The sequence below is a fragment of the Cyprinodon tularosa genome, unplaced genomic scaffold (assembly GCF_016077235.1).
Source record: "Cyprinodon tularosa strain WSP-4 unplaced genomic scaffold, ASM1607723v1 ctg1, whole genome shotgun sequence".
Taxonomy (NCBI): Eukaryota; Metazoa; Chordata; class Actinopteri; order Cyprinodontiformes; family Cyprinodontidae; genus Cyprinodon; species Cyprinodon tularosa.
Genome location: NW_024037781.1, coordinates 2,974,652 through 2,987,082, shown reverse-complemented (window position 1 = coordinate 2,987,082; position 12,431 = coordinate 2,974,652). Strand labels below are relative to the sequence as shown.

The window sequence follows — 12,431 nt, the reverse complement described above, 5'->3', positions numbered from 1 at the left end:
CACATGCTACCGACTTCTGTGAAAGATTAGAACACTGCAAGATGGATTTTCTTGTATCTCTGGCCTTAAAAATTTACAAACCCAGCTGCACTAGATGGCAATCCAGTGTCAAAAATGTCAATTTGAAAATGATGTCAAAAACGATTATCTATTGCTGTCTCCCTGTTAGCCCACCTTGCAAGGGATCAACTTTCCCCTTTAAATTTTGATGCATGTCAAAGAATTATTACTACTTATTTCTTGAATTTTAGCTTGATCTTGCTCAGTATTTTGCATTCTGACCTCCTTTTATCCTCATACAATACTTTAAGGTGACATTTCAAAATAACCGATACACTAACCTAGTACTTCTTTGGATTTTGCTTCTCGGCTGAAACGTCAGAAAGGTTGATGACCTACCATTTTATTAACCTTTCTCAGTGGGAAGGATTTGCTTAGCTTCTGTTGTTTCTCTGTACAACCTTGGGTCTTGTTTTCATTCAGATGACAACTATTATAAGAGTCCAGCTTCTAAAACAGCCAACGTTCCCAAAGGGTACCTTCAGTGTAGCTTAACAAGACAGATAAAGTGAATCAGTTTCTCGTCATGGGAATATAATCCGCTGACCGTCCTTCAAAAAGAAATCTTCACCCCCCTTGAGGCAAACACTGTCCTACATTGGTGAAACAATTAAGCCAGAGTTGATGTAGTGTGTTTTGTGTTTCCACCATTAAAGCTGCTCTTTTTCAAGCAGTCTGCAGGCTCTTTAAAGAGAGCTCAGACGAACAACTTATTTACTGTTATACTATACTATTATACTGTTCAGTAGCTTCATTTCCATTAATCATCAAATTGTGCAAAATTGTAATTGTGAAAATAAATCTGCTACATGGAAATTATTTTTAACTTAAAAAATCCTGATGTAATAATATATTTTCTAAATAACATTTTGTAGCAGAAACTGAATTTTAGAAACTAAAAAAAAAAAAAAAATGATACTGCAAAGAATTAAGGTTTATATGTCTAGAAATGTGTTGCCATTCTGACATTTATCTGCTTGACTCAAAATGTATTTATGATATCTGGAAAAACATTTTTTCATAGTTGAAAAATAATACAAATGCTGACCAGTAATATAAGAAATAGGGACATCTGAAATTAATTTATAGACATCCAGAGTTTTTAATCCAAATGTGGAGAATTTTATTTTATTTCAAAGAGTCATTTCAATTAATAAATTTTATTTTATTTTTTTTCTAGATATGAGGAATACATATTCAAAATGCCTTGCCACAGATGTTGTTACCGTGAAAATATTTCTTGAATGGTAATAGATCAATTCATCTATTTAGGTGAAATCTTCTGGCAGCAGGTGAAAATGAAGTCAAAAAACTTTCTAATATATAGAACCTCTGCATCATCTAAGGGTCTCTCATGCTGATTCAGTTTCTTTTACACAGTAAAGTAACTGTTTGCAGCTGCGCTTTGGATTCTATCATCCCAATAAATGGCCGTTATGAGCGGCTATCAGTCCCATAGAATGGCTTCAGGTTGTGCCAGTACGCTCATTAGGTTGTTATCATCGAGTGAATCCTAATCCTAAACCGTAAAGTAATCTATATATTTGTAATCTGAAAATAATTTTTGTTCTTCATGTACTGGAAATATAACTAAATAATAAACAAATTATCCGCATCTTGCTCATATTAAACAAATCAAAGACACAAATCTCCTAACCTGTCAACTGAGTTATTGAAAACCCCTCCATATAAAGATTTAATTCTTACTGAAAAATTGCTGATCATTCTTTAATAAGATCCTTGTCAAACGGATGACAGTGTTTGTTTTTAAAACCTAATGTATGTACAGGTGCTGGTCATAAAATTAGAATATCATGAAAAAGTAGATTGATTTCAGTAATTCCATTTAAAAAGTGAAACTTGTATATTATATTCATACATTACATACAAACTCATATATTTCAGATGTTTATTTTGTTTAATTTTGATGATTACAAATGACAACAAATGAAAATCTCAAATTCATCATATCAGAAAATTAGAATATTACTGAAGACCAATAAAAACAAAGGATTTATAGAAATGTTGGCCAACTGAAAAGTATGAACATGAAAAGTATGAGCATGTACAGCACTCAGTATTTAGTTGGGCCTCCTTTGGCCTGTATTACTGCAGCAATGCGGCGTGGCATGGAGTCGATCAGTCTGTGGCACTGCTCAGGTGTTATGATAGCCCAGGTTGCTCTAATAGTGGCTTTTAGCTCTTCTGAATTGTTGGGTCTGGTGTATTGCATCTTCTTCTTCACAATACCCCATAGATTTTCTATGGGGTTAAGGTCAGGAGAGTTTGCTGGCCAATTAAGAACAGGGATACCATGGTCCTTCAACCAGGTACTGGTAGCTTTGGCACTGTGTGCAGGTGCCAAGTCCTGTTGGAAAATGAAATCTGCATCTCCAAAAAGTTGGTCAGCTGCAGGAAGCATGAAGTGCTCTAAAACTTCCTGGTATGTGGCTGCGTTGACCCTGGACCTCAGAAAACACAATGGACCAACACCAGCAGATGACATGGCACCCCAAACCATCACTGACTGTGGAAACTTTACACTGGACTTCAAGCAACGTGGATGAAGTGCCTCTCTTCTTTTCCTCCAGACTCTGGGACCTTGATTTCCAAAGGAAATGCAAAATTTACTTTCATCAGAGAACATGACTTTGGACCACTCACCAGCAGTCCAGTCCTGTTTCTCTTTAGCCCAGGCAAGACGCTTCTGACGCTGTCTGTGGTTCAAGAGTGGCTTGACACAAGGAATGCGACAGCAGAAACCCATGTCTTTCATACGTCTGTGTGTGGTGGTTCTTGAAGCACTCACTCCAGCTGCAGTCCACTCTTTGTGAATCTCCCCCACATTTTTGAATGGGTTTTGTTTCACAATCCTCTCCAGGGTGCGGTTATCTCTCTTGCTTGTACACTTTTTTCGACCACATCTTTTCCTTCCCTTCGCCTCTCTATTAATGTGCTTGGACACTGAGCTCTGTGAACAGCCAGCCTCTTTAGCGATGACCTTTTGTGTCTTGCCCTCCTTGTGCAAGGTGTCGATGGTCGTCTTTTGGACAACTGTCAAGTCAGCAGTCTTCCCCATGATTGTGTAGCCTATAGAACTAGACTGAAAGACCATTTAAAGGCTTTTGCAGGTGGTTTGAGTTAATTAGCTGATTAGAGTGTGGCACCAGGGGCCATCAATTTTGAACCTTTTCACAATATTCTAATTTTCTGATATGATGAATTTGAGATTTTCATTTGTTGTCATTTGTAATCATCGAAATTAAACAAAATAAACATCTGAAATATATGAGTTTGTATGTAATGTATGAATATAATATACAAGTTTCACTTTTTAAATGGAATTACTGAAATCAATCTACTTTTTCATGATATTCTAATTTTATGACCAGCACCTGTAATTGCTTGTGTATGATTGTGGACATTTATGACACCTGCTCAATCGCTCTGCACAGTTTGCCCTGAGTGTGCAGCGTGACACGCGCTGCCCTCTTACGAACAGAGACAATTGTTTGCCTGTCGCAGTTTACTGATTGAAACACCAGCACTGAAGTTAGCGCTGGCTGCGCTAACTGTAGCAAACCAGTCCCCACAGTTTCCCCTGAAACATCTCCTGCATGCGGGTGAGGTACCCACTCGTAATGTAGCACTACACACACCATCACCGTTCCTAGCACTGATTCATTCATTACAAACAAAACGCCATACTTACCTCGTGTCCTTCACCTTGAGTCTCCACTTCCAAACGGAAGCATGCGCCGTTTGGATTGTTTACAATGCCATCGTGACTTTGGGTTTGGGGAATGTGAGGGTAATGGTGGGGGGGGGTATGGAAGGATGCTTTGTTTTACCGTATGTCAAGGGAATGTGGAATGTCCTATGTGCTTTACAGGTAGCATGGTTAAGATGAGTGGGATGTTTATAATTCTTGTTGTTGTTTGGGTGGTGTGTTTGATAACTTAAACCAGGATATTTGTATGCATGTGGGATAATGGTATGGCACAATTATCCATAATCCTGTTAGCCAATCGTGTTTGTTTCAAGCTTAGTAAGAGGAGGATAAAAACCCTGCTCATTGTGAGTTTGGGTGCTTGAGTGTAGAGCTGGTTACCGGGGAGAGCTCTGAAAGTAAGTGTTCATGTTTAATTGCAGCCTAGTGAAATCTGAAACCTTATTTTTGATTAAGTGCCTAATTCTTGCCTTTTTTGCTGTTTTTGGATTATTTTTGGACTTTTGTTATATTTTGTCATTTTGGAGGATTTTGCTTATCTTTGATGGTGGAGAACTAACTTTTGGCACTGGTGAATAAATACACTGGCAATTTTTGAAATCTATTTCTGCATTCCTGATCCCTTTTTTCCTTGTTTCCTTGATTCCAACCGCAACGCTGTCCTGGCGAGTGCGGTGACCACCCCGGTCACCCACAGACCTGATGAAAAAAATTAATTAGAATTATTGTGCCTTTTTTTAGACTACAACATATGTCTTGATTTTTGCAATCAGTCCCCAATGATCTCAAAGGCAAATATGAAACAATAAACCTTAAAGTGAAACATATCTTTATTTTCTCTTGTATTTATCACAGAAACCTGTGTTGCACTTATATCCAAATTTCCACAAGTGCTCACAGAGGCTCAACATAAAACATTTTTTTCAAAAGATCAAATGTACACATTAATTAAAGCACTATATTTGCATTACATACTGAGAGATACAATGTAGCCAACAAATTACTAGGGACATATCCCTAAAAGAACAGTTCTTCATATAGTTAATGGTGAATTGTATTTAACAAATCCTAATTTATTAAGAAACTTTAATGTTGTAGGATGAACTCTTAATTTTCCATTGGCATTATTACTTACTAATTTAATCTAATTAAACATTGCAGACATTTCCAAACTCAGAGAGCAGTCTGTTCTTTTTGTAAGGATTTCAATAAAACAAATATATTTTTTTTTTATTTTTATACCCTGAAGTTGAAAAGAGCGGGTCCCAAATGCAGGACTGACATAAAATGCCACTTTTGTTGGAAAGTAACACAAAAATACACCAAAGTGTTCAGCCTAACACATTTCATCATTTTATGGGGATACAATTTTTAGACAAGCCTTTTATTACACACACGAAGAACCACAAAACAAAATTAACACATTAGGTCAGAAACATCTCCCAAGTATGAATAAATGTAAATTGCACAAACAAATAAAATTTTAGGCTACAAAACCATGAATAAAGTGTAGACAATGTGCAAAAAACCATCTGTATCCAGAATTTAGCAATTACTAGTCTTACTCAATGTCCTATCACACTTTTAAAAAATATGTCTGCATTTATTATAGAATTAAATATATCTGAAATGACACAAATGGCTACTTTGGTTCCTGGTTGTTAAACGAACAGGAAAAAGATAAACAGGGTTTGTCAGGAAGAACAGATGTACATATTATACATATTCTGCATTTACAATGACCAAGATGTGTGAAAATGTAAATATACATGTAAAAATTTGTGTAGGAAATGAACATTTCAAAGTGCTATTTCTGTTGAGATGATCTTTATATATATATATATATATAAAAAAGAAACAAACAAAAAAAGGAAATTAAGTTGTGGCTGTTTTTCCTTTTGCAATAGTTCAAATATCTCTTAAAACACCAAGAATATCTAATCCAACCCCCATTTTCAGTTCAAGAGTTCCAAACAGACTAATTTTAGTAGATCATTGAAACAATCCAATGGCATGCTCAGGTTTTCACACCCCTGAACCTTTCATGTCCAAGTACAACTTCAATGTATTCTATTTGGATCGTACATGATTAGCGGATATATATTGGTGCACGATTTAAATGTAGAATGAAGAAGGTACAGTTTCTAAATTCTTTATACGAATGTGAATCCGAGAAATGTGGCAGATTTTTGTATCACCCCCTTTAGACTGATGGGCTCCGATTACAGCAAACACAACCTATCGATGTAAGAAGTTTCCTTATCAAAGAGTCAATGAAAACATTTTTACTGGAACACTAAATCTAGATTCAACAACATCCTTGCTTTCCAGCAGAACTTGAAAAAAGTCATCAACTTGGATCTATCTGCTTACATAGATCAGCTTTATTCTGTCAGGGTCTCAGAGTCTAACCCATCCATTTATTAACGTATATCAGTTAGAATATTTAATTGCTGCTTTGTTCCATGTGAGTCTCCAGGTTGAAATTAGTAATGAACCTGTGGGTTTTAGGTGAAGGCATCAAAGGTTTGCTAGGAAACCGTTGTCAACCAATGCCATCATGTGGACCATGAAATGACAGTTGTCATCTCCACAATTAGAAATTGTTTAAAGGAACCCATGTGAACTGTTGTTCACAGTTTGTCAAACATACTGCCTATTCATAGTTATAGAAACACATATTCCCAACCATGGTTGGGAGTGTTGGCCTAGTGGATAGAGCAGTGTGTTTGTGCACTGAGAAAGTTGCAAGAACCTGGTTTGATCCGCACAGCCTCCACTTTGGGTTCTTGAGCAAGACCTTTAACCCCACACTGCTCACTGGGTGCCCCACAATGGCAGTGCACTGCTCCACTGCAGTGCGCAAACATAGCTTATGACCCACCGGAAAGCTGGTCAGACTAGATATTAAGGTGGTTAGAGCTACATACAGCACAATGTCCCAAGAAAAATTTGTGCATTAAGTGGTTTGTCTTTCGCATTAAATTTAATGAGAATATGTCGTTAAATGACAGAAAAAGGTCAAGGAGCATGAATACCATTGCAAGTGTATGGCTGCTGCACTGGGTAACGGTATATGCTGACCAGTTTAAGAGGCAAACCAGAATGTTAATCTACCGGAAAACAGTCTGTGATGGTCTGGATAACAGTGAGACAAAGATGCTTAGAACAATATCAAATCAGAGTATTCTACCTGTTCTGTTTAAAGCATGCTTTATAGTTTGAGTCAGAAAAGAGAGTTTCTATTTTCCTGCCTTTGGGTGTGTAGTAGTGCATGAGCAGAATGAAATGTAGCTAACTGTAGCAGAAAAGGGTGAGTTACAAGGGCGGTCTACCAAGACAGAATATTTTTTATAAATGTTGCCCAGTGCAGCTTAAATGTAGTGGCTTTTTGAGTGTTTGTTTTTGTTTTGCAGACTTCAGTTGCTTGATTCTAGTCCCTCTAGATGGTCAGGGATAGGTAGACCTGTGAGTATCGTCAGACACTTATTCCATACATTAAACACAGGACACACTGGCTGGACAAAAGACACATGAAAGGTATGTAGGTGCTGAGAGCCGACGGCATCATAGAAAGAAATGTATCCGGCGTCGTAATCCAACAGGATCCCTACCCGTCGGAGGTGGGGGGAGGGTTCTATGGCCAGCTCCTTGCTGTTGTGGCGAACCACCCATGAGTTGTTACAGCGGCAGAGCACCCAAGAGGCAGAATTCTTGCCGATCCACTCGTGCTTGGGTGCCGACTTGTATGCAATACCTATAGCGTACCTGTTTAGCAGAAATAAGTTTATACTTGGCAAAAGTCTTTGCTAAAATGCTCAAGAAAGGAATAGTTCTCACCATGTGCTCCCTCCAATCAGAGCCTCCCAGTAATGACGTCCACTGTCGATGTAGACATTTCCCACCACGCCATAGCTGCTCTGGCTGGAGAACCGATCCTGGCTATGGCCCTTCTTGGATGTGGTTTCATCGCGTTCCACTGTTAGGTTATCATGGGAAACTTTGAGCTTCTTATGAGCAGATTTTGGATCCAGTTTGAACGGTTGGCCTGGTTAAGAAAAATGTAAATAGTTGAATACCATTTATGGAGAATTAGGCTTCTTTACAAAGAGTAAACTATTTTATTCTAGTCCAGTTCTCTTACTGTTTGTTTTCAGAGTCCCGGGTTCACTGCTCCTGCTTCCTGCTTGATTAATGGCTTTCACCACAAAGATATACTTAGTTCCACTCTGCAAACCATGCACTGTGTAATGGTTCTGTTTAATGTTGGGAACAATCATCCAACTTTCCAATGAGTTGCATAGACCTGATAGAAGAGGGAAACAAAAAAGCCTTCTTGAAACTTACAACTGAAAGCATACTTTAAGCCCACTAAACAAAACCTCCAGCAGAAGATCAATGTTCAATGTGAAAACACAGTGCACTAAATTGAAAAAGATGAGTAAGGCCTTGGCTGTAGGGGCAGAGAAAAGGCACAAGAGGAAACAATTCACACCACATTCGCTTTAGACCAAGACAATCATTTCTGCAGTCAGTGTTTTTTTTTTTTAATGGTACCTTCACAGTGCCTCTGAGGCCAACGTTTATTTGGGAGTATAAGTACAAATACATAATATTTGTTTTATGTTTTAACCTAAGAAACTGACTTGTGTGAGTGTTTTATCGTAATTAAACATGTAAAAAGGTTGATTGATATGTGCATAAAAAAAAAAGCATGTGAGGTAACTTGTTGCATTAAATTCAGCTGGTTGTCAGATCAAATCTATTTTGCTGCTTGCAATCAGGTGTCATAGTGGCATATTCTTGTTTATGCAAACCTGATTTTGATCTAAAGGTGTTTTGCTGTTCTCACCCTTTGTTAGATTAGTTTTACCATTGTTTAAAGTAAAATATGTAGGTATTCACAGGCTAAACTGCACAACTGTAAAAGCAAATATTTTCTAGACACACACATACATGCAACTAAAAAGCTAAAAATAAGCAGAGGAGAATAAACATTTTCAGATCTTTTACCAGCAAAGCTTCTGTTAATAGGTAAGAGTGGATTTCCTTATGGATACATGCACATGCAGTTATAGGTGATAATGTTTAAGAAAAACCTTATTTGGTTATTTACTCACAAATCAAGCTTTTAAAAAAGGTAAGCTAGTAGCAAGTAGTTTTATTTAACCAGCAGCACTGATACAACACCTTGTAACATTGAAAAAGTAATATATTTTTTTTACAGTTTATATGTAAATGGAAAACTAAATTTAAGCATGAATGTTACAGAGTGATAAATGTGGAAGTTTAGAAATTTGCTGCCACTGTTTTGACTTTTCAAAATCGGGTCCAGTTTAAGTTGTCTAACAGTTTTCTACAGAAATTGAAATGTTCCTTTTGTTGAACTACAGCAACAAAGATACAATACTTCAACTTCCTGCCATGTGATTTATCTCGGCAGCTCTGGGGAAAATGATCTGCCACTTGACTCCCAATTTTGACAGTAACACCTCTGTCATTAGCAATGTGATAGGAGAGAGAGCATGGAAGATCACAGCATCTTATTGAACAAAAAGAGACAGGGATGTGACAGCTGGAGGGAAATGAAGTGTCACATTAGTGTCATAAATGTCTCTTCTTAATAGTTTTTAAGTGTTGAAGTAATGAAAGTTGTAATGGAAAATGGACAACCATATGTAGGAATCCTTGATTAGATAAACGTCAAGCACATAAAAAAGGAAATGAAGGATAAAAGAAAGGAGATTAAAAACCAAAGGAAGGTAGACTTTTTGTGGGAAGTGTTTGAATCTTTAAAGAACACTTCAAAACTGGTGTAGATGAAAGACAGATGGGGCTGTTTGATTGAAAGGCAGCAGGGAATCTTGTCTTCTGGTGCTTTGACCCATTTTCCTTCATGTAGTTGTTGCTCAATCAGCAATGTCCAAGGTTCTTAAGGTGTGTATGTTTTGACTTGTCATTGTAAGCATATACTCCGACCTAACTGCTGCATAGGGCATTTAGTTGAAAGTGTGGGTCTGATATTAGATTTTCTGTCAGAAATCTGAAAACATATTCAGAGTTTATAGATTAACTCAGACTCATCGTGTGACAATGTGACAGCACAGTCTGTCATGATCTTGGTGCTGATCATTGGCTTAATTATTCATTCTATTCACCTAACTTTTCCCACTTTCTAATAACTGCTCATCTGATCCACTTGCTCCTGCCTCTATTTAAGGTGCGTGCATCCAGTCATCAGGCCACGTTATTCTTGTTCTCTCTAGCCAGTGGTAAGAGATTTTTTTGGTGTTCCTGTGTGTTTCTGATTTCCTAATCCTGACCTGTTCTGCCTCTCAACCACTGAGCCTGCCTCTTCCTGTCTTAACATTTTGCCTGAACTGTCTTTGGACTCCTTGATCTCTGAGCCTGCCCGTTCCTCTTCTGATCTGTTTGTCTGACCTGGCTTTGGGCTCCTGGACCTCTGAGCTTGCCTGTTCCTCTTCTGATCTGTTTCCCTGACCTGGCTTCAACCCCGGAGAACATGCAGAACATGCTGGAGAGTTTCTTACCTCAGACGCCCTGGCTGCTGCAACTGCAGATCTGCAACCCGGTTTTTAAATAAACACTTTTTGAGTTATCCCATTGCCTGTCTTTCCTTAAATACTGGGTCTCTCTGTTCTGAGACATTACACAGTCCTGACATAAACTGTCTACACTTATTATGTTGCTCTGTGGCTTGGAATGAAGGTTAAAAACTTGCTTCCATTTAAGGAATGGGTCTTTTTTTTATAATTTTTTTCTTTTCCTTCACCAAATAGCCATCTCAACATCTTAATTGGAAATACAAAAGCTCATTTTAGGGTTTTCCCTAGATCTAGCAGTCAGTTGTACCCACTTATGCCAAAATTTGTTGAAATCCCTACATATATATTGAATACTACTAAATTGAAATAAACAATCTATACTTAACTTACAATGTCTTTAACAGCAAAAGTGCAATTTATTTTCCTTTTTTTTATCCAACACCAAGAATAATGGTCTCAGTGTGTGCATAAGATATGACTTACATTTAATGTGCCTAGATTGTCCAGATGCACTTACTGGCAATGTTGGACTGTCCGGTGAAGATGGCATACTGGAGCTCGTAGGACACGACTGTGAATTCATCATCAGACGTCCAGTGGACACTGATGGTGTCGTATGAAGCTGTGCACAGCTCTTCCCTTATGCACGGAGCACTTGGAGCTGTGGAGAACCAAACCAGAATCATTATCTTTGCCCCCAGATGCGGCATATTACATTAGGGAAATCCCAAGCTAGTTATTCACTAGTTTTAAGTAGCTACAATGAAATCTATCTAATAAACCTTCTGAATATGCACAAAAATCTAATTTAAGACTTTATTGATTTTTTTATACTCATCCAGGAAAACAAGAGTTATAGATTGAACAGTGATTGCAATGGAAATAAATAACCAAATCACATTATCACGGCAGGAAGAGAACATGGCACAACCTCATTAGATGCTCAAAATCTGAGTCACTGCATAATCACATAAACCGCTAGCTCTGTTTCGTTGATGTATTGATTTGTGGGGAAACAGATGTGTTTTGACAATTCAGTTGAAAATGGCTCCTTTTGTGTCAAGCCTACTGAGCTTCTTGCAGGAGGAGAACAGAGTGAGGTTGAAAAAACAAACAGATACACAGGCCCGGCTTGAAATTATTGTAAAGCCACTTCTTATCTCTTTTTGTGCCTGTCACTCGCTCCCACTTCCAAGCTTTCTGTCATGAGTGGCTGCACATAGCGGAGTGATTCAGGCTGATTCACTGAGTGAAATACCCTCCAGTGAAACCCTCATGCGTCGCAGAGAATAAATATGAGCCAACCATTTTCACAGGCCTTCAGAACCACAAAAAATGCCCATCCCTATTTTTTATTTCTTTGCCTGGTGTGCTCATCCTTTACCAGTGACATTTTGATAAGCCCAACCAAGTGAATGAGGAACAATAAATATTTTATAATAATTGAGGAGCTTTTAGGTTAAATTGAATACAGACTTGACGGGAGTAAAACAAAGAAGCTTGAAATTGATGCAGAAACTGAAAGTTTTGGGTTCACAAAGTGGGGTAAATAAAATCCAGAAATTATGTTTAAACCACCCTTATATTTCTTAATACACTCTTTTTGGCGTTAAGCAAGGTAGATTGTTATGGAGAGCCATTTCAGCCAAAATTAAATAAATAAATAAATGGGTGAAATAAATAAAAAATGAGTAAAATAAATTAAAAAATGAAGAAAAAAAGAGATATTTCCCAATTTCTCTTTTTCATTTATCTATTTGTCATTTATCCCTTTATCCATTCACCCATTTTTCTTTAATCCAATTTTCATTTAACCACTTTTCAATTTCCCTTTTTCATTAAGCCAATTTTTTTATTTATTTATTTTTCAGATTATCTATTTCTCAATTTCTGTTTTATCTATTTTTCATTTGTCCATTTTTCATTTATCCCTTTATTTATTTACCCATTTTTCATTAATCTATTTTTTTATTTAACCATTTTTCAATTTCCTTTTTCCATTAACCGATTTTCTATTTCCCAGTTTCATTAATCAGTTTCTCATATATCCCCTTTTTTTACTTACCCATTTTCTT

General features: G+C 37.3%; 1 protein-coding gene across 2 annotated transcripts in view; it reads right to left on the bottom strand.

The window, feature by feature from the left end:
* Nucleotides 1–4,602: 4,602 nt before the first annotated feature.
* The window catches only part of LOC119784483 (E3 ubiquitin-protein ligase Midline-1-like), an 86,838-nt gene continuing 79,009 nt past the window's right edge, over nt 4,603–12,431 (bottom strand). For both annotated transcript variants that reach the window (XM_038286660.1, XM_038286580.1), the window contains exons 7-10: nt 10,874–11,017; nt 7,935–8,096; nt 7,631–7,838; nt 4,603–7,558 (exon numbers count right to left, since the gene is read on the bottom strand). In XM_038286660.1, the coding sequence (XP_038142588.1) occupies nt 7,210–7,558; nt 7,631–7,838; nt 7,935–8,096; nt 10,874–11,017 (863 nt within the window). In that variant the 3' untranslated portion in view covers nt 4,603–7,209. The remainder of the gene's footprint in view (nt 7,559–7,630; nt 7,839–7,934; nt 8,097–10,873; nt 11,018–12,431) is intronic.